This window comes from Cyprinus carpio, chromosome B22, assembly GCF_018340385.1.
Source record: "Cyprinus carpio isolate SPL01 chromosome B22, ASM1834038v1, whole genome shotgun sequence".
In the NCBI taxonomy this organism is placed as follows: domain Eukaryota; kingdom Metazoa; phylum Chordata; class Actinopteri; order Cypriniformes; family Cyprinidae; genus Cyprinus; species Cyprinus carpio.
The window spans coordinates 1,275,086-1,298,163 of record NC_056618.1 but is presented as its reverse complement, the minus strand read 5'-3'; the positions used below and the strand labels follow the sequence as shown (position 1 = coordinate 1,298,163).

Here is a 23,078-nt window from a genome sequence, read left to right as displayed (position 1 = left end):
CACACAAATACAATACAAAAGTAACAACCACTTTTTCAGTTGTCGTGGCCTCTGGAAATGTTTTTCCAACTTATTTTCTCCATAAGGTTTTCAAATTCTCAGAGGTGAATAACAAACATTGTTTTTGAAAAAAAATAATAAATAATTCACATGACAATAGGGAAAAGAAAGATATGAGACTAGGTACTTCAAGTCTTTTTTTATTATGATGCCCACAACATCTCAGAGAATACATTTATATTTTAAAATTTCTGTTAACAGTACAAGTAATTCCAGCAACATCCATCAGCTGACAAAATTTCTCTATGTTCGGATATTAAAACAGTACAGATGGCACTTCTGGTTTGGTAATACAGCGTTAAGATGCACAGTGTCTAAGCTCCATGTTATTTCATGTTATCCTTTCATAATATACCTTGTTTTTTCAATACATTGAACTCATTACATCCTTTTTTTCATGTTTTATTTTTAATTTTTTTTTTTTTTTTTTTTGCAATGAAATTCAATAAAAAACATTTCATATATATTTTTATGGTTGTAAAAAAACAAAACAAAAACAGCAGGTTGCGATGTATTCCATGTTTGTAATGCATATATTGTCTTTCAAGAATCTGCTCAATAACAACAACAACAACAAAAAAAAAAACGTACATGCAATTATTGCAACATCAGAACATAGCGTTATGCAAATGTAGTTAAAGACAATACCTGTGATTCTACTGGAGGCATTCCTTTGGCTTGATCACATACCATAGTCCAAAAAACAAAATGTGTAAACCCACCATTATAATACAAAGCACATAAGTTAATATTCACTCCCTGGATGTCAGGGTGAATAAATAAACACTACAACTGCATTCTTGACACGAGTCAGAGCCTCAGTTACTTCTCAGAAGTAAACACAGACATGGTCTGTAACATTAATTCCAGAATAGATACTACAGATATAACATTTTATTAAAAAATTTTAATAAATATTTTAATAAAATATATTTCTTCATAATTTTACAGCTTAAAACCACTCTTATTTAAACACTCTGCTTTACGTTTGTAAAAATGTAATTGAATGGGGAAAAAATGCGGTAGATAATCCCTGTTGCGATCTTCTCAGATCATGTGAACTCCATCTTTCTTGTCCTGTAAGAAAACAATAAATCACAGAAGATAAAGAGAGGGAAATAAACAGCATCATTTATCAGCACATCTATTAGTGAACATGATTCTGTTAAAAATGTTTATTTCCCATAGGGATGCTCTTTGGGAAAGTGAGTGTTTTCTAGACAGGCATACTACAGTAGTACATTATCTCACCTCATTCCTGGACTTCACAAAACCCCTCATATCATGCATGTCTGCTTTGAAAATAAATCACAAACATAATAAACAATTATTTTTGCACATTGCACACAATGTTTTCAGGTCACTGTAGTATCTGTAGGTGACTTGCCAATTCTGCAGAGAGATTTAATCACAACAGCTACAGCCACCAGCAGAACAACACCAGCAACAATCCCTGCTATTTGACCTAAATACAGTCCCGAACCTGGAACAGCTGAAGACAGACGGTCATTATTGTGAAAGAATGTCACACTGACCTTTAACAAACACTGAGATTTCAGAAAATCTGTGAAAGTACACATGAATCTGATACAGTTTGAAGTAGAACACAGTTTCATACAGTGATGTCAAAAGTACTGTTGCTTCGGTACTAAGTCATCAAGACACTATTATAAAAATGTATTGATACCATGTTTTTTTACTCCTCTGTAGAAGTGTTTTTTCTCCGAAATGTCCGAATTACTCACCAATGACAGTAACATCGAAGCTCTTTACACTGCTGATGCTGCGGCGGCGGCGGCGACTGCTGCTGCTGATCTTTAGTTCATAAAGTCCAGAGTCTGTGGTTCTGGTGTCTGTGATGTTCAGAGATCCAGTCTGATGATCCAGCTTCAGTCTATCTCTGAATCTCTCAGGACAATGAAAATCTGTGCAGGTCTTGTTGGGATCTCCAGTGATTTCAGCGATGAGAGTGTCATTAAAATACCACGTGATCACATCATTTGTTTTTATTACACCAGGATCTAAAGTAACAGATTCTCCCTCCTCCACTGACTTTTTCATTTTATCTCGTTCGGCAGCAGAAACACCTGAAACACACAAACCAACAGCTGCTGAAGGATCTTTTTGACGAGAAAACTCTATAACAGGAACAAACCATGAAAATGATTGTGCACATAGTTTCCCTAGATACGCAGAAAACATTTATTACAAATAACCTTCTTTAAACATTCATTAATCACTCACCATGGACAGAAATGATGAAGGTCTCTTTATCGTTGCTGCTGTTGATCGTCAGTTTATAAACTCCAGAGTCTGTGATTGTGATGTTCATGATAGTCAGAGATCCGGTCTGATGATCCAGCTTCAGTCTGCCTCTGAATCTCTCCGTTCCTTCATTACACTGAACATCTGTGCAGGTCTTACTGGGATTGCCATTGATTTGAGCGATACGAGTGTTATTATAGTACCATCTGATTCTGTCGTCTTGGTTTTTTTTAATACTGGTGCTTAGAATGACTGAATCTCCCTCCGACACAGACTCTGAGACTATATCTGCATTAACACTGAGAAAACCTGAAGAAGAAATGAACAGCAATTTATAAAATCACAAAAAAACAACAAACAGGAAATTGCTGTAAAATTTTAAAGATTGTTTTAATAAAAGAATATTTCTGGATGCATAATGTAACATGATATTAACAGCATTAAAACAAACAGAAGAAGAACCTCATTGATTTACACATTCATTCACCAAACATACATAAGAACATGGCAAAGATGTCTTGAATCCAACTTGTTTATTCATCTATTATGTTTGCATTATACAACAAACTAAGGTTGTCACAACAGCATAAAAAATAATAATAGCTAAAGTATCACAATAACAAGTAGTACTGCGGTACTTTGCAGTATTGGTTAATAATTAATAATTCAAAACTACAGAATGAACCACATTTTCATTTTACATATACGCAAATGTAAACAGGCTATATTTTCCACTGAATACTTTATAAATGAAAATGAATAACTGGCTATTGTTACTAATCAAATGAAATCAGTGTAAACTAAATTCATCTTAGCACTGTACAGTAGCACAGAATCTGCATTAAGGGACATTTAGATGTGGTGTTAAGGCACTTAGACAGCAATTACAATTGACCCTTCGCAAACAGCTTGATTGACAGGCGATCTGACCAACCATAACGCTGAATCCACCATCCTGTCCAGCAAACAAATCAGACAGGAGAGTAGATTAACTTAAGTGGACTTAAACTTGAAAAATTGTGCATTACTTGATAAATTGTGTAATTTATGGCAGCTTTCATTGGCCAAGGCCCGACCATGAGGCTGTTTGACAATTCGTTTCGTTCAGCATAACGTTTCGAGGTGTGGAAATGTTGCCACAATAACAGACCGGTGTGTAAAACTCTCAGACATATATTAAAGATTCTATGCCGTGAACTTTAAATATTTCACATACTTTTGAAAATCCAGCATTTAGTTGATCCTGAAAAGGACTCGTTGTCACAGCTGTAAACAATAGGCTTTCTTCTTTCGTGAGGGGGGGTTTAGTGCCACAGCATCAGGGGCTGAGGCATCAAAAGTAACAAGCTTTTTTATGGATTGTAACTGTAATATTATTACTAAAATCTTATTAGTATTCAGACACACTAAGTAATATTATTACTGTAACTAGTTACTAGTAACTGCCCAAACACACTGCTGCTGATGTATCCCAAAGGAGACTCTTGAGTTCATACCATAATGTAAACTCATATTACAATTATTGCATGTAAACACCACATTTACTGGCTTAGTAATGGTGAAAGTAAAACTTTGATACACAGTGCTTAAAGCCACAATAAAATTAAATGTTTACGTCCAGCCACATGAAGCTGTGCAGAAAGACTGAGGATTTTCTAGAAGCAAGGGTAAAATAACATTTTGAGTACCCACCCTAACAAAATGATAGCTGAAATGTGGTATTATATTCACTAAAATAAATTTATCATGCTGCTGTTAATAGAATAAATGCACTATAATGTTATTAAATACTACGTGGAGACACGTTTTTAATTAAAATATTCATATTAATCAAGAATTTATTGACTTTTAATGTACCTTATTCCAAAATGTACCGAAATGTGTTTCATTTGTGCTTTAGTCATAATTATTTCATTTATTCACTACATACTATTTATCATTAATGTCTCATTTCAGTTTTAGTTCGGCCCAAGTTTTTTTTTTTTTTTTTTTACAGTTATATGAAAAGGTTCATGTAGCGTGGATTAAAATTTCATATACAGAACATCCTTTTCACTGAACGTGTTGGTGGGGAGTCGTGACGTTGAAGGCAAGCGACGTGGTGTGTAGTTCGTTTATAGCCTAAGTTTAGCTTTTTAGGTCTAGGGCTTGTATTTAGGTTTCAAAATTCATAAAAGTTCTATTATTTTGGAAGATTATCTTGATGGACAAAACGTGTAAGTTCTATGAACTATGGTTGAACACAGATCTTATTTTTTTTAGATAATCCAAAGGCCTATGAAAAAATCCTATTTGCTTTTTTTCCCCAAGGACCAAGCAGCCAAGGTTTTTTGTTTTATTTCAGACAATCTCTGTTTTGAACTTGCTCTCAAATTGCACTGCAATCATTTCCCCAAATGTCACTTGTGTGGGCAATTAAAAAACCTCCCAAAACGTAACTTAACTGGGGTCGCTCACTGCTACTGATATAAAGTTGGTTCAACGTTTGACGTTTGACATTTTGTCAGAGATTCAGCCTCGGAAATCTTTAAATAATTCTTTAACGATTTAACACAATGACAAGAAACATACTGTGTTGTAATTGTTTTCAAATGTAGAAGAGAACACACATTGTGTTTTATTGGTTTTAATCTGGCTTAATGAATTATAACTAATAGACCTTATAATGTAAAAGTGCAGGAAAGGGACTGTCTGCAAAGTGCAAAACGAAGAGAAAAAAAGCACAATTATTCCAACTAAATGCTTCACTTGTGAAATGTATAGATAATAAATCTCAAATCAAAGGGGTGTGTCGTATTATGTGTTCATAAAAGAACATTTAATTGTTGGTTTCACAGAACTGTAGCACAACATAAGTTATTGAAATGTACCGACTGAGAAAAAGCTTGCAAAGCATTACAAAGATTGTGCAGTTTACCGCCCACAAAAATAATATTGACCAAGTCTGACATTCCGAAGTTTGAATAAATTAATTTCATTTAGAATGCATATGTAAATTTAAATGGGTGTGTCTTGTTACTTGTTCAAAGAACAATATTTTCAGCCATCTTTTACTATCATATGTAAATCAGGATGCATACTATTGAATACTATTTGAATCCGTTAACACACTCATTTTTAAAACATACAGTATTACATCTCAACTTCAAAGGGCGTGTCTGCTTGTTACTGGTTTCTAGAAGAACATTTTGATGGTGGTTTTAGCCACAGAACTATAATAGAACACATAGTATTGAAAATTAAACCAATACATAATTTAGTTTCAAATAAATACAAATACACTTATATTTCAGCTACAAAGGCTGTGTCTTGTTACAGATTTAAACAATTATTATATTTTTTGCAGTAGTTTTTACTGTCAAAAGTGATGCAGAAGTCACGCTATTGACTTTCAAAAATCGAAGGCAAAGCCTTCCAAAGAGTCTCCAGTATTACTGCCCCCTAGAGGAAGATAGCGCAGGTGTTTTGACTGAGTTTGACATTCAAACGTATACATTCATTTCAAATCAATAAAGTCTTCTATTTCAACTTCAAAAAATGTGTTTTGTTTCTGATTTCTAAATGAACATTTCAATTCAGGTTTTACTCTCATATGTAATTCAGAACACATGCTATTGAATTAAACAGTAGGTTTCTTGAAGTGTCTCGTTGTTACAGTTCTTCTGGATTTATTCTCTCTCAGTTTGTATGTCACTCCAGACAGACGGATGATGATCAGATCAGATCTCTGTGTGGAGCACTGCCTGCTGTCAGACAGAAATCTCACTGGATTATTACAATTAACGGCAAAATTAATGATTGGAAATGTAAACAGCTATTTCCTACTGACACACTACAGCAAAAGATAGAAATAACTGACTTAAAACCATTTTTAGAATGTAATGAAATGCTAATCCAAAAAAAGAAAAAAAAACAGCCCATATATATTGTATATTAGTTTACTGACATATAGTACATTCGTTTTTTGAAGCACAACACAAATTACAATTAATAGATCTATAAATACACATACATACACACAAATATAAATCAGCATAAAATTTCTATCCATGCATTACCACCACCAACACCTAAAAAGTAGTCTTCCACTCTTAAAAGAGCTTTTTTAAAACAAAAGTTACTGCACTTTTGAGTAAAATATTGAGGAAAGTCCCAAATGTTATTTCAGTGACATATACAGAAAATATATTCAAACAGGAAATGATTTTGTTTAATAAACATCATTATTAAAAATATATAATAATAATAATAATAATAAAACAAAATAAAAAAAAAAATTACAGAAAGTATTTAAAAATCTTGCATAATTAAAATGTAATGTAAATACAGAAAATATGTAAGCAGGTATTTATTTAAATCGTTTATTTTGGATTGTAACATTTAGATATATGATTCTAAATAACAGTAAAATATAAATAAATATAACATTCGCTAGCTGTCAAAGCAAAAAAAAAATGTACAAAGGGTCCTTTTGATTGCAGTTTATTATTATAGTTCTATGAAGATATAGTTGTGGGCAAAATGTTAATTATTTTACTAAAATAAGAGGTATTACACAAAATGCATTTTATTTTTAGTGCTGCCCTGAGTAAGATATTGTGCATAAAAGATGTTTGCATATAGTCCACAAGACAAAATAATAACTGAATTATGTCAGAAGCTTCAGAAGAAACCTATATATACAATTAGCACAATTTATCCAAAGAGTTTGTGAGACCTGGAGAGTTTTTATGAAGAATAGTGGACAATTTAACTGCTCAGGAAAAAATAAGGGACAACTCAAAAACTTTGAATGTCAAACTCAGTCAAAACACCTGCAGTATCTTCCTCTAGGGGGCAGTAAAACTGGAGACTCGATGGAAGGCTTTGCATTTGATTTTTGAATGTCAGTAGCATGACTTCTGCATCACTTTTGACAATGAAAACTGCTGCAAAATATCATTTAATAAATCTGTAACAAGACACAGCCTTTGAAGCTAAAATAGAAGACTGTATTTATTTTTAACTAAATGATGTATTCGTTTTATCATTTTCATGTACTTCGTAGACGGTCCCTATCTGGCCTAAGCGCCAGAACAGCACTACAAAACTCACAAAGAAGAGACACCCTTTGAAGCTGTGTAATAAGACGGTGTGTGTTTATAAATGAATTTATTAAAATGTAGATTTTCAAAATCAAGTCAAAACAACTGCAAAACAACTCTTTGCCAGCGTTGTCTTATTTGTAGAATTTCAATAGCATGTTTTCTGTTATAGTTCTGTGACTAAAACAAATATAAAAAATCTTCTTATGAAAACAAGTAACAAGACACACACCATGAGGTTGATACAGGAGAGTGCATTATTTTAAATTAATTTCTTTCTTGGTTTTAATTTCAATAGCGTGTACTTATTTGGTGTCATACTTCTGTTAATATAACGGGAAAAAAAGTTCTCACAAGGACCTGGAATCAGCCTGCTGCATAACCACTGGATTATGGAATACTAATGCTTTTAATGTTGTTTTCCTTTTATTAATAAATTTATTAATAGTAATAATACAATAATAACCACTATCACATATCTTGTTTACAATATTTCTTATTTAAATTCAAGTGAGCATTATAAGTGTTTGTCTTTATATCTTTCAAAGACCTTGGTGCACAAATTGCTCTTGTGTTGTTAATTATGAAAAAATATTCCGGTGGGAAAATTTTTGTTTTATCATTTTCATGTACTTTGTAGACGGTCCCTAGCGGGCCTAAGCTAAAACAATCAACTGCTCGAGTCTTTATGTTTCGAAACAAATCGAGGAGAATTAAAACAATTAAACTGCGATGTGTGTTTAGTTCTACGTTCTATGGCTTTTCAAATAAGCCATTTTTTATACAATTATACTCATCCACTAAGAATTTATTGATTTTTTTTTTCGCGGCTGAATATCTGTGTAATATCCACCAACGTCAAACGTCGAACTAACTTTATATCGGTTCGTTTAAAAGGCAAGAGACGCAGAAAACAGACGGGAAAAAAAGCAGAAAATTACCCGACGCAGACTGAGCAGCTCTGAAGAAACAGTTGTCTAGAATGGCAGAAATATTCATTGTAGCAAATAAGCGCCTTACCGTACACGAGGAACGCGAAAAACTTATATTTCCACCGGCATCCTCCAACAACCACCGTCGCCATCGAAGCTCTTGTTCGCGAACGAGCCGGTATCATGAGGGTCATGGTGTCTTCTGGCAAACCTTTTACCAATCACGTTACGCAATCGGCAAAGCAAACTACCAACACGCGACAGTTTACTCGTAAAATACAATAGCCGCTCCTCCACTGTCGAGCCATTTAAAGGGGCGGGGCTAATAGACTCGGACCTGTAGCACCGAGGCCAATAAATCGCTGCGCTTTTATGTTAAATCCGTACTGTCAAAAGCTGATAGGGTAGAGTCTGGAAAGAGGGAAGGGTTTTGCATAAAAAAGGGAGTTTCACTGAGTGCATAAAGAAAGCTTATTTGTATAACGGCAGTGCACATAAACACACACACACACACACACACACACACCACAAACACACACACACACACACACACACACACACACACAGGTGAAATGGATAGTTCCAGCGGTTCTGAGAGCTGTTTGGAGGACTTCTCTCCACCAGAATCCCTGAATCACACTGGGATCATATTGATCTTATCAGTTTGAACGGTTAGACCCTCACATACATACAGGAGAAAGTCAAGATGATACTGATGAAGGACATATCGAAGTCGTCTCGCACTGGTGCGTTTTTGTATTTCCAATATTTCTAAAAAGCTCAATATGTATTAATCAAATCAAAAGTTCATCTTGAATGTAAACGCCAAATCTTCATGTGCAAAGTATCATTAAGATGCTCATCATGTTGTAGTTTTATAACAGCTGTCTCCAGACTCAGTCCCTGGGAGAATGTATGTTGTAAAAACATACCACAGGTAAGAACTCACTTCACCTCAGTTTCTGAAGAAAAGCACATACTCATCTTCATGTTGTAGCCTTTACAACGTACCAATATGTTCTTTTTTTGCATCAGGTGATGCACAGATGTTGTGGACAGGTGGATGGCGTCGCCTGTCTAACAGATCGAGTAATATCTCCCCTTGAGAAATATAAAATGTTTTGACTGTTTTTAAAACTGTGTCACTGTTTGGACTGTAATAGTGTTGTCTTACTTGTAACAAGTTCATAAGATGTCTTGTGTCAAAAAATAATTTATCCACTTACTGGCCTGAGGGCTTTCAATGTCATTTATTATATTTATGAATGGTAACACTTTACAAAAAAATATAAAGCTAAAATATAGTTCATAAGATGTCTTGTGTCAAAATCTTTATGCAGCTATGCTACATTTAAAAAAACTTAAGGCTCATTAGGGTATGTTGTGTATACCACGTAAACGTAAATGTAGTAGTACAATGTTGAATAGGGTGATTAGTAGCTTATCAGACATGGGCAAGTCATTACCATATCAGCGGGGTTGACTCATAAACAAACATTAGTACACATTAGCATTCTAACAGCCATCACATAATGTGTGAACAGCAAAGATGATTCAGCATTTTGCAAATGTCTGAGGTGAGAATGGCCCTTATAAAATCTCTAAATCAGAGGACATATTTGCTAAATTATACAGAAAAACTGACATGTACTGGTAATAATAAGTTTGTCCAAAGTATTTAACTACTGTCGACACATTCAACCCCAAAACAAAAAGGTGAATTTTTCTTTGCATTAAACATTTATTAAATAAAAAAAAATAATAATAATGGTTTTACATGCATATGCATCACTTATAGTTCTCTTTTGACAATTGTAATGTAAAAATAAATAAATATCAGATCCACAATCTCCAGTAAAACTTACATACCTACCATAGGACTTCACTTTAGCGGCCTTCACTGTACATTCACCTTTTTGTAGCGAGGATACTGTATGTGCCATCTAAGCTGTCCAGCAGCAGTAGTGGCTTGTACTGTTTTCATTGTAGTGCATGGCTGCCATCTAAGATGTAAAAGATACTGTTACATACTGTAAATCACGTCCCACTTTGCGTCCCACTTTCCCAATATTCAGCATTATTTGCTCCTGGAAGCTGTCAAAAATTCAAACAAGAAATTTGTTCAAGGGAATATTTGCAGATAAGAACATACCTGCACAACATTCAAAAGGCACTATGCTATACATATAAAAAACAGATAATATATCAATGTTTACATGGTTGTCATTACTTGGTTTGAGCCACTTTCTTGCTTGATCATCCACAAGTGGTTGAAAGAGGCATTTTGGAAATTCCCCGTCATGCTCATGCATGTCCTGCATGTAGTTGGCAACTGATTTTCATTTGGCTACAATTTCACTGTCTGTAGATGAACTTACAGCACACAGGTAAAGGTGGTTTACTATGCTCTTTTTACAAGCAACAACTTCTCTGCTACTCTTCAGCTTTGCAAGGGAGTCAATTTAGCAACACCTAAACAATACATAGAACAAAAATAAAAAACTATATAGCAGATACATATAAAATGGATGAACTGCACGCAAGATTATCAGCTGAGCGTTACCTGAGAAACTGTTCCCTATTATGTTTCTGTGAGACGTGGCTGGGGGAGGAAATTCCTGATGAACCTCTAACTTCATCAGGCCACCCTGCCGGACTGCCTCAACAACTTTTATAGCAGATTTGTCAGGATGAATTCGGACACACCCTCCAGACTCACCCACATTGCTGAGGACATCGCTCTACAGGTGACACACACACAGGTGCTGAAGGCTCTGAAGCAGGTTAACCCCCGCAAGGCTGTGGGACCTGACGGAGTGTCAACCAGAGTTCTGAAGTCCTGTGCTGAACAACTAGCAGGTGTGAATACAGACATTTTCAACCAATCCCTGTCACAAGCGGTAGTTCCATGTCTGTTCAAGTCCTGCTTTGTGATACCAGTTCCTAAGAAACCTGATGCTTGAACTCTGAATGACTTTAGAAAACAAAACAACAAATACCTGAAAAATACCTGTGTAGGTCCCGAATTTGGCACAGTAGCCTGAATAATTAATCATCAGAAAATGTATATTTTTGGTTGTTTAACCAAAATGCTCGCATGTCACTGCCCAAAACTGTGTCTCCACTGTTGATGGCCTCTGAAATAACTGTACCTTGGTGTACAGTCCACAGCCAGTTTATTTTGGGAAAATTCAATTCTGATGGTGGTCTAGACACAAAGAAAGTGGAAAGTTAGTCATACAATGGGCAGAGACGTTTCATAGGTGTGAAAAGAAAAAGTGCCTCGCCCTTTCCACTTCCAAGAAGGAGGCTCCACTAAAAATGACAGCTGCAGATAGCTGGATATTTCCTGCGGCTATGTTTGTGACATATGGCTGACTTGTCCAGGTCTTCTGATGGTCACAGTGTGTGGAAACCTGTTCCACACCCAGACACATTCCCACAGTCCTAGCATGTACTACACAGCTCCTTGAGCAGACAGGGCACTTCCTGAAGAGCTCAATGAGGTTTTCTTCATAAACAACAAACTTCCTCATTTTATAATGTGTGGTTTCAATCAATCAGCCAACATAAAAAAAAAAAAAAAACACAATAAATAACCTAACACCATACAAGCAGCTCCTAAAAAAGTACACATAACTCAATTAATCATCATAGATGCTGTGCTTAGTCACTTCTGGATGAAAAGTGATGTCATCTGCAGCTTCTCTTCTAGGCCTTTTCACAGGAGTGCCTAATTACAAAATAAAAATAAAATAAAATCAATTCACTTCAATTGTACTTCAATTCAAAATGATGACTAGAGGTAGAACAAAAATAATAAAAAAAATCAATTCTTACTCTTGCTTCTTCGCTCTGGTTTCCATGTGTGCTGTGTGGATACATGCTTCTTCTGTGAATCAACTGTTTGGCATGTTGCAAATTTTGTGAATGCATCTGTCTGGCAACACAACTTGGGCTCAGAGGACAACTGTAACTGTTGTACAACAGTTTTAAAAACAATACAATACAAACAATGTGAGCCAGTGCTTAAAACGGGTCGGGCGAGGCTAATAGCCTCGGGCCAGTAGCACCGAGGCCAAAATAGTGCTGCGTTTCCACAGTCAGGCCTGAAGCTCCGCTGCGCTTCACTAAAACCCACCCATGCATGTCTCTCAGGAACAACGACATACAACTCCTTTTTACCAACAAAGAGAAGTTATCAGAAAAATAAGAAATAAGTCACTGGGACATGCGCGATCACAAAATGAACATGATAGAGGCAGTTGGTTTGCATGCTTTGTTAAATATTTAAATACAAAACATCTATTTTTTTTTACTATAATACGGTGATGCATCATAATGAATTAATTTATCAGGATTGAAAATTAGTCACACAGAAATAAAGCGTTAAGGACATAGCCTGCTTATTCAGTCGAGTCTATTTCTGTTTATTTGTAGTCACATTAGCCAATATACATCATATTTTGAAAGTTTTCCTCCCGTTGTTATATAAAAAAACATGTATTTTCTCCATTTCCAGTAAGGATCAGATGACAGGAAGGTCATTGAGGACGACATGTTTCAGAATTATGATGAAGTCAGAGAGTGGATATAGCAAGAAAAATGGGATTAGATCAGGAAACATGCATTCTCACAGTCCCATTAACAGTAATGCCTCCAAGGTTTCTGTTGATTTATATCTACAGGAAAATAGTCATCTATATACAGGAAATTTAGCAGTGTTGGTGGAGGATAGGATTCAAACATTGTATCAGAATTATGTAGCAATATATGGATCCAAAGATCCAGAAAGAACAGCATAATAATTAACCACCACACCATCACAACAATCAACCAACAATAGAACAACATAACATCATCCAGCATATAAAACAGATTAAATAACAACAACAACAACAACTCAACAAGCTAGAAAAAAAATATTTCTTTAAAAGTAACAGGCGATGACTGCAAAGAATTTCAAACTGATTTTATTGGTCTGATGTTGCTTAGTGGGAGGGGCAAAGATGAATTATACTGGAAAGCTAAAGGACCAATTCTTTTCCAGTGATCCTGCTTTAGTGTAGGGATGCAATGATAAAAACTTTTCAGAACCAATCCGATACCGAAAATTCGGAGTATCTGCTTATACCTATCAAATCCGATACAGCAGATTTTTTTTTAAAATCAATGTATAATTTCTATACTTCTTCTATACTACTTTGTGTTAATCACAATCTACTACATACACACAACTTAATTTTAATGAAAAATAACAAATGAAAAAAAATATATAATCATAATCTGACATGAATACTATTATAAACTAGGTTAGTGGATAATTCAGCAGCAAAATATACTCTAGATTCTAGAAAAATGTAGTGGAATATTTTATCTACAAATAAAAATGAATGGTAAAATCTGGTAAAATTATACACATTGCTCTTTGTATTGTTGTAAAAAACCTTAATTAAAAAACAAGTATATACATTTATATAGAAATGTAAAATACGTTTCTTTAAAATCTATAGCACAGTAATAAAGGCAGTAACATGATAGATAGGAAAGAACAAGAAAGACTATTAATAATCTATGATTGCGCAGAAAAGTATTATAATACTAAAGGCGCCAGTATAGAGCGGCACAGAGCTTATGCGTATCCTGCGCGCAGAATGATGAGCTTGAAACAACACGGAGTCACAGTGTGCAGGCTGTGCAGCCCTCCGAGTCCACATACAACAGTTAACTTAGTACAAGCTGCTGGGCTCGTGCTCGTGTTCATCTTCAAAGCAGTTTAGTCAGTGTACTGTTTGAGTAAATGAATTACTCTGATATATTGGTTTATTTCGACTCAGAGAAAAGTAAGTGTTCGTGCTGCCACACTGTAAAAAAAAAATTGTTGTTTCAACTTAAAAAAGTAAGTGTTCGTGCTGCCTTAAAATGTTAAGTTTTGTAAACTTAAAGGAGCCATGTGTAATGTCTGGCAAAAAAAAAAATCAAGTCATACTCCACATTCCATACCAGATGGGGGCAGTATGCCTCAATAAAGTGAATTGGTCTACTCTAGAGTAACAAACGAGAAACGGCATAAAGCGCCAACCAACGTAACCAGAGCTGCCAACTCTCAAGCATTCACCGTGAGACACACGCAATTGACTCTTTTCACACGCTTTCAAAAACTTGACCGCTCTGAATATAGTGAGTGAGTGCGCGCGCGGCCGGGGCGCGCTCACTCTCTCGGGTTCATTATCATCGAAGACATTTCAAGCTTCTTAGGTAATGTTACATTTTAGCATCAGCTTGGTAGAGACGGGCTTTGGTAGAAAACAGGTGAAAACCGGATCGGATCTGTGGGTAAGTTATAGCTAGCTAATTATCAAACGCAGCTACGGTTAGCCATCGCTAACATTAGCACGTTTATCGAACAGCCTTCGATACATTTCTATGTTATAACTTCCCGAAAAAAAATACGCAAACATATAAAACAAACTTCTAGCGAAATACTAACAGCATCTTACTTACCAATCCAAAAGAAATGTTGCAAGTTCGGAGTCGAACCTCATTTCTTTCAAGTCCATCAGTTGTCTCCAGCGATGGAAAGCAGTGCCGATGTTTACTCTGTTTCGGCTCCTTTTTCTTATCGGATTTGATTTGTGATTCCGAGCGCGGTTGCTTCCCTGTAGCGGGTGGTGGTGGGAGGTGTGTCTTGCCAAGGGCTTCAGCCATCCTTCCGCTCTCTTCCCTGAACTGAAGTATTGGGCTGTACCTTCCACACGATTGACATCAGGTTCCAGTACGCCCACAAGCCGTGCGAGTTATTCGTGTATTGCAGGTTGGCTGGTGGTTATGTTGCCCGCATACCGCCTCCCATGGCCGAAACTGGTATTACGACACCTGTCGGTCCGTGGCTAGTAATGCTAATGCTAATTCTAATTAAGGTTGATATCTCTGCAGCACTATAACGTGACATTTTTTAATGACATCATCGCCCTTATTTCTTCTCATTCTTTTGATGCGTGTAGGTCATTTTTTGGATATTTTTACCTCAAAAATAAAAAAAGATTTGAAATAAATTTGAAGTTGTCTTTACTTACAATAAAACTTAAAAAAACAAAAAAAACAAGTGCAATAAACATCATTTAAGTTTTATGAACTTAAATTGTAAAGTTGCCTTAACTAAGAATAAAGCTGATAGGACTTTATAATACAAGTGCAATGAACATAAGTTTAGTGGACTTGAATTGTGAAGTTGTCTTAACTATGAAAAGCTGAATAGACTAAGTGCAATGAACAATATCAGTTTAACATTTAAAAACACAAGATAAATCAACTGAATATAAATCATCCGAATAAAACCATTTCAAAAAAAAACACTTCAAAAACACATACATTAAAAAAAAACAGAATAAAAAAACAAGTCAAAACAGCATAAAATACAGAGTAATGCTCTGCATGAATGACACTGTATTAAGCATACAGTGCTGAACTGCATAAAACAAATGTACTGCACAAACATACAGTAATGTACATTAACAATACTGTATAAACAAAACAAGTGTCTAAATTCAAACAAGATATTTTTATATTAAGTTACATAAATTGTCACTGCATAAGTACCACATTAAGAAAAAAATCATTGAACATTCATTGTTTTAAAACAACCAGAAATTCACCAATAAATCATGAACAAAAACAAAAAGGCACAGAACGTATACCTCTCAGTTAAAACACTACACAGTTTTGCGAAGGAGTCTATTTTTCAGTCCATGCACCTTCACGGAACACTGATCACCTCCGAGGTCAATGAAAATCTTCTGAATGACCTCAAATGTGTAGCGTAGTTTTTTGGGATAATCAATATTAAGCGCAAAAATCAGTCCGACTAATAGAGCCACAGCATGAGGGAGGTCTTTGGCATCACTCAGGACAACCTGTTCCTCCAGTACCACGTAATAGTCAAAGGCATCATCTCCATCAGGCATTATGAGAATGCCCACATCCATTCCCACCATCACACCATCTTCAATGTCAGTTTCCTACAGCAAGTATATTATCAAAACATTTACTGAGAATGTCAGTTATTTTATTGAAAGTATATAACCCAATTTTTAGTCGAAATGTATGTAGTGAAAATATCTTAATTCTGAGACCCTGTCTATACTGACCAAGGCCTGAAATCACAGTGAAATTAATAGCTGAAATTAAAATATAACAAGGCCTGAAATCACAGTGAAATTAATAGCTGAAATTCAACTTTGGCATTTATCTCATAATTAGATTATAAAACTATAATACATTTCATAGACAGGGTCCTGATTAAACATATACAGAACATTATTTTAAGCAAAGGTATAATATTAACATGCAAGTCTACCTCGGCTGACTTGAAGAAATCTGATGGATCCTCGCCGAGGTAATGTGGAAGGCCTTGAAGAACAACGGCCCTTTTCATTGACATGGAATTCTTAAATAAAAGAAAAAAATTATTATATTAATTTAGGGTTAGGGGTGCTGGTGGTGCAATGTTAAATGAAAATTATGTAACAAAAAATGAATAATTATGAATAAAAGGGTGCTGTTAATTGTGGCCAAAGTGTATTTAAGAAAAACATTTATCCAATGAAAGGTTAGAGTTTTGTGATTTTTTTTTTTTTTTAAATAAAAGATCTAAAGAATTAACAATGCAGATTAAATACATAGTTTTTTTTCTTGTGACATTTCATTTTATTACACATAACTTTATGAACTGTTATATGATTTCTTTGTAAGTGTAAATTTCTTCAGTTGTTACCAATTTCATGTCAATTGCTGTTTAATTAAACTGTTTAATTTATTAATTAATTAACCGTTTAATAAAAATAAAATTTAAAAAAGTTGACGTGTTCAATTATTTCCCCCACGTTATACAAAAAAAACTATACAACACAAAGCACACAACATATATAAAAAAAAAAAAAAAAAAAAAAAATAAACAAAACAAAACATAACATTAAAAAACATATTATTATAAATAAAGTTCTTATAAACAAAATTTAAAAACATAGGCAGAATAATATAACTATAACAAAAACAAAAAAAACCTTATAACATAAACTTCTGCACAAAATTGAACCGAACTGTGTCTTAAACCCATGTACGTAGTGTACCGTGAATTTTGTGAACCATTAAACCCCTACTTACATATACTGCTGCATTAACCACTGACATAGCATGTTACATAAAACTAACATACTGTTAAGCTAGGGCAGCTGTGGCACAAACCTTAGATTGGTTGATGGTCTAATACATGTGTTAAGCACTGTATATATTTAAAAACTCAATCCACAATAAAGGAACATTAACACATGCGCACCTAGATTATCTTTTACATAGACCATTGTTTTTATGCTTAGAATTGTACAAAATTAATATTTTCATTTCCCATAGGTCACTTACTTGTTTTTCAAAAAACAATCCTGGCCATTTAGCCTTCACCTCTTTCACAAGTGGCTCGTTTTCAACAATTTCTTTCCGTCGCACCGAAAATGTGTTCGCCATCATCATGTGCATTTTATTCCAGTCCACCTTTCTCTTCTTCATTTCCACAACCATTGACTCTCTCTCCTCCTCAAGCACTGCTTCATTTTTATCTTGTGGTACGTCTGGAAGAAAATTTGTTTCAGCCTTTTTTGCTTTCTTCAATTTCCGTTTAGATCCTAAGTCTGAGGAAGCAGTGTGACGATTAACTTGCAGTTCAGCACATCCTGCGGCCCGGAGCTTGCTGCGGTAGTTCCCCATTTTGAATTTTAGACTATACTTCCAACAGTACCATCCTTTCTCAGACCCAGGCTCCTTAAGACACGGATGCTTCTCAATAAGACTTTGTGCAGCATTGTCAAAATCATCGCGCTGTGGGTATGGGGTAAAAGCATACATTGCTTCTGCTAATTTCTCAAGAATTTCAGATTTTGTGTCCTTGCTTATGTCCAGCAAACTTCCATTGTTGTGATATGCCTCATTTCCACGTCTCAGTAGTAACTCTACGTCATACGTAAATTTAGGGATAGGAAATGGACATGGCAAAGGGCGTCGGCCACCAGACCCCAGACGAGCTGTGGGATTATCCAGGGATGATGCAGTGCTTGAATTTCCCACCTCAATCGTAGAATCGATGTCATTTGACTCCATTGTTGGTTGTAAAATTTCTTTTAATGTAGCCTTTTCTTTAGGAAGCTCTGCTAAGTTTGTCAAATTACAGAATTCATTGTTAAAATCCGGATCTTGGAATTGAACCACAAAGCTTCCGTCTACTGCAAGCTTGCATTTCAAAAATGCAAAGAAATCATGAAGTGTTTCTGGTAAACAATCGGCATGGATCTTCCGAATGTCATTCTCACCAAGTATAACCCTAAACAGCATTATGATCCTTCAGAAATAAAATAAAATAAAAATTAGAGCAATAAAAGCACCATCTCTAGAGTATTTTAGGCCTACAACAAGCACTTGAACAACAAAACCATGGTTATATAACTCAGCTTTTTCCAATTAAGGTAATGATTAGGCCTGTCGCAATTTTTTGTTTGTTGATATACTGACTCAGAAATAACTGATAGTCGATATTAGTCATTTTATGCCACTGATTACATAATGATAATATAAAAATGCAAGTAATACCTTTCAAAAGCACAAAGGCCTTTCAATTCATAAGAAAAAAAATACAATAGGAATTTAAATCATGAAATCACTAGTAATTATTTTAAATTAAAAAATAAATTAAACAAATAACTAACCACACCCATTCATTAATAATGACTAAATAAAATTAAAAAAAAAATACTCAAGGGCAAATCCATGCAAAAATCATGCAAAAATAACTACACCTTTTTTGTGACTCTCACCTTGATGTGTAAACTCAAGAGAGAGCAGCGCAGTTGTGTTTTAATCTGTCCATTTACAATAAATTTGCAGAATGGAGAAATCAAAAACAAATCACATTTTTTCTTTTCATGAGCTAAATTTTTGTGACTCTTAGCATTGTTGCGATACCAAAATGTTTACTTTGATTTGATACTTGAGTTAAATATTTCAATACCAATTAGGGATGCTAATATGCCACGCATAATGCCAACTTCCTCACCCAAATGAAAGGGATTTTTAAGTCTAAATAAAAGGCTAGTAGCAGGATTGTAAAATGAATAGACTGTAATTATGATCATTTGATAAAATGAAGATAGCACGCCGTAATTATAATGTTTTTAGCAGGTACGAGCTGTAATGACTCAGCTCTCTTCTGGAAAAGGGGCGGGGAGCAGCAGCTCATTTGCATTTAAAAGACACAGCAGAGAGGGCTGAGACCACGTTCAACGTCAAGTTTATATATCGCTTTATAGTCGATAAACTGACTATCGCGACAGGCCTAGTGTGTCAATAACAAATGAAATATCAAAGCATTAATCTCATATCACATGTGTACTAGGCAATGCATATATGGTGTAAATTATATTAATGCACTGATAATTACATTATATACAGGAAGAATAAATATTTTGTAATCTTCACTGTAATAATACTGTTCATTGCGATAAAATCAATATGAAAATGTCATACCGTCACATGCCTAATAATACAAGCAAACCTTACCTATCCAGTGAACTGTAGCCTCTTAATCTGGACAGAAACAGGAGGATCAAGTGTAATTCTGCCAATAACAAAAGAATAACAGAACCCACTTGTTAATAAAAATACTTCTTAAACTAGTTATATACAAGCAAACCTTACCTATCCAGTGAACTGTAGCCTCTTAATCTGGACAGAAACAGGAAGATCAAGTGCAATTCTGCCAATAACAAAAGAATAACAGAACCCACTTGTTAATAAAAATACTTCTTAAACTAGTTATATACAAGCAAACCTTACCTATCCAGTGAACTGTAGCCTCTTAATCTGGACAGAAACAGGAGGATCAAGTGTAATTCTGCCATTAACAAAAGACAAAAGAATTACAGACCTCACGTGCTAATAAAAACAGTACAACATAATACAATATACAAACCTTACCAATTCCACCTAAAATTTTGCTAATGAATAAAAATGGGGATTTTATGAGTTCACTCACTTCACTTAAGAAGAAAGGCTTTTGGAGAGAGGAGGCACCTGCCTCTCACCACGTATGCAGAAATGGGAGAATAATGATTTAGATCCTCTGGCTGTATAAGACAATGCCTTTCTGGGTGGTTCTTGTAGAGTTCATAACATCTGAGATGTTCTATGTACCAGGCTGTGTAAGGCTCAATGATGAAATATGGCTTGTTCTCAACAATCAATACATTGATTATTTTACCGAAGTCAGGAAGTCCACTTGTGCTCCCAGCTGAAAGAAACATCCCTCGGGTGTACTTTGTTCCATGAATTGTAGCATTTGTAGCAAGAGATACAGTCGTCACACTACTGAATTGACTCTTGATGGTACTTTTTACAGAAGAATCCAAACAGTGAAGTGCCACCACTGAAATTTTATCCACTTTAACTGCTGGCTTGAACAAAGTGGGTGTGTCCATGTAATAAGCCAACATAAGCTGATGCCTGGAGGCTAAAGTGTGTAGAATGTTTTTGAAATTATTTACATCCCGTACAACCTTCTTGAAAAAACTATGCTTGGCTTCAAACCTTATTGTCCAGAAGTCAAGCAGAGGTCCGAAACAGCGAATGAGATACGGGTAATGTTCTATAAAATGGTGCTTTGGTCTCAGTTTAAACTCTGGAAAAGCCTCCTGCAGAAGTTGTCTGTGCTCGTGAATTTTGGCCTCAAGGTAGCAAAGTTTTTCCTCTGTAAATACAGATGATGCAAGAACTTCAACAATGTCTTTTAACTCTAAAATAACACCCCATACACAGTCATTCTCAGGGATTTTATCTCCAATTAGTAAAGGCAACAGCCTCAAGAGAGTCCAATTCTCATGTCCATTCCCTCCAATTGTACCATTAACAGTAAAGGTCTTTGTGATTTTCTGTGGCCTATTTGTACTGTCAGAAAATCTGTAGGGAAAATTCTGGATGGCAGTATTAAGTTCCTCAAATGTAAAGTATTTCCTGCCAATCAGTGTCTTTAAACATAGACCAAGTTCCACAGGTACAATTCCTACCAATAAATCATGCAAAAAATCCGGAGGAAAGCCAGTAACACAGTGGAAGTAGCTCAGTTCATTTAAGACACATTCACGCTTTACTCCATCAACTGTTGAAGTTTCCTGCTCTTTTAAAGTCTTGATTGCATCATTGTAGGACAGTTTGGTTCTAATTGGAAATGTACCTGATCTTACTGAAACTGTCTGAATTTCATTGCGGCCAGCAAGACAGAATCTGCGAAATCTTTCCACATTAAATGACTCTTGAAAGCCAGCAAAAGAATGTGCTCCTAAATTGTCTGATGAAACATAAAGAACTGTACCTTTAACACACGTATCCAAACGGCTAATGTAAAATCCCTGGTTTTCAAGAACAATAAGCTCTATAAAAATTATCTATATTTTACAGGCAAATCTGCCAACACCCAGTATATTGCAGTAACCTTGTGTTTTTGTATGAAAGGAAGTTTAATTATATGAAATGTGGAGGATGTTAAAGGTTGATTTATACTTCTGTGTTGGAGCTAGGCCGTAGCCTTTACACCATAGGCTATGCGTCAGTTTTCATTTATGCGTCTGCGTCGTTGTCTGCGTCGACATGCAGTACACATGCAAACCGCTAGTCTGCAGTGTCCACGGGCATGTTGCTGGTGTAACCAGCAGACCACGGCAAAGGCCGAAGAAAAAGTGGCTCATAGGAGAAGCATTTTTGCCGTGACAGTGGCAAATAAATATCAAATCATTATTTAAAACTACAAAAGGGAGACAACAACGGAACAGGAGAAGATGGCATTCTTTCAGTCTCCACAAGGACTTGTACCACGGCAGATCAACATTGTTGGTCGCGGACAATTAACGTTAGTGATGTATAATGCTATGTAGAATAATAAATGATAAGACACTTGTTCTTGCTTTATTTTATATAAGAAGGTGTAACATTAAAATATATTAAAGTGCAGATAAAACTCAAGTACATATGGAGGGAGGTGTTCTAGCAGACCAATCACAGCACTTGGGGGTCCGCGTAGAACTGATGCGCTGTCAGATTTTTGGAGAGGTGCACGTCAGACTATGCCGTATGGTGTGCGTCTATGATTAGGCTATGGCGTAGGTTTGACGCAGAAGTATAAACTTGGCTTAACTGTGACAAGCTGATTGACAGGCCAGTTTACAATGACAGTGTATGTATCTATGTGAAAGAGTGGTCCATTAAAGATGCAGTTGTGTGATGTGATAGTATGTCCCAAAGCTTGTCTACTCTTCTACTGCACACTCAAAAGTGTGTACTTTTTCTTCACCAAAACATGTTGTAACATGGGCTCTTTTGGGCTTGTTGAAGACCAGCCGTGCCGCTGCATTCTGAATCAATTGTAGAGGTTTGATTGTGCTTGATGGAAGTGCAGCCAGATGAGCACTGCAGTAGGCCAGCCTAGAAATGACAATGGCCTGGACAAGAAGTTGTGAAGCATGCTCCGTTAGAAAGGGCCTGATCTTTTTGATGTTGTGCAATGCAAACCAGCAATATCGAGCAGTCTTTGCAATGTGGGCTTTGAAGGTCAGTTGGTCTTCAAAGGTTACACCAAGATTTCTGACCAAAGTTGATGGGGTAATTGTAAAAGAGCATAGCTGGATGGAGAAATCATACTGTAGAG

The 23,078-nt window shown here is 35.5% G+C and overlaps 2 protein-coding genes across 3 annotated transcripts; both read right to left on the bottom strand.

Moving 5' to 3' along the window:
- Positions 1 to 217: 217 nt before the first annotated feature.
- LOC122141484 lies at positions 218 to 8,641 on the bottom strand. The gene is made up of 6 exons (XM_042748994.1): positions 8,430 to 8,641; positions 2,305 to 2,634; positions 1,806 to 2,147; positions 1,448 to 1,552; positions 1,312 to 1,352; positions 218 to 1,137 (listed from the first exon to the last, which is right to left on the bottom strand). Exons 1-6 carry the CDS (start codon positions 8,533 to 8,535, stop codon positions 1,108 to 1,110), a joined length of 954 nt encoding a protein of 317 aa, XP_042604928.1. The 5' UTR covers positions 8,536 to 8,641; the 3' UTR covers positions 218 to 1,107.
- An 8,807-nt stretch (positions 8,642 to 17,448) lies between these two features.
- On the bottom strand, positions 17,449 to 21,805 carry LOC122141482. 2 transcript variants are annotated; one of them, XM_042748991.1, is made up of 5 exons: positions 20,418 to 21,805; positions 20,219 to 20,276; positions 20,081 to 20,138; positions 19,943 to 20,000; positions 17,449 to 18,728 (listed from the first exon to the last, which is right to left on the bottom strand). In XM_042748991.1, exon 5 carries the CDS (start codon positions 18,719 to 18,721, stop codon positions 17,681 to 17,683), a length of 1,041 nt encoding a protein of 346 aa, XP_042604925.1. In that variant the 5' UTR covers positions 18,722 to 18,728; positions 19,943 to 20,000; positions 20,081 to 20,138; positions 20,219 to 20,276; positions 20,418 to 21,805; the 3' UTR covers positions 17,449 to 17,680. The 2 variants fall into 2 exon arrangements, with proteins under 2 accessions (XP_042604925.1, XP_042604926.1); XM_042748992.1 differs by lacking the exon at positions 20,081 to 20,138.
- Positions 21,806 to 23,078: the final 1,273 nt, after the last annotated feature.

Excerpts from the sequence above, each read along its gene's own strand:
- LOC122141482 (XM_042748991.1), bottom strand. The coding sequence starts at position 18,721 with ATGCTGTTTAGGGTTATACTTGGTGAGAATGACATTCGGAAGATCCAT.
- LOC122141484 (XM_042748994.1), bottom strand. The coding sequence starts at position 8,535 with ATGACCCTCATGATACCGGCTCGTTCGCGAACAAGAGCTTCGATGGCG. Across the intron at positions 2,635-8,429 it reads TTTCGCGTTCCTCGTGTACG|GTTTTCTCAGTGTTAATGCA; the intron begins GTAAGGCGCTTA and ends TTTCTTCTTCAG. Across the intron at positions 1,353-1,447 it reads TAAATCTCTCTGCAGAATTG|ACATGCATGATATGAGGGGT; the intron begins GCAAGTCACCTA and ends TTTTCAAAGCAG.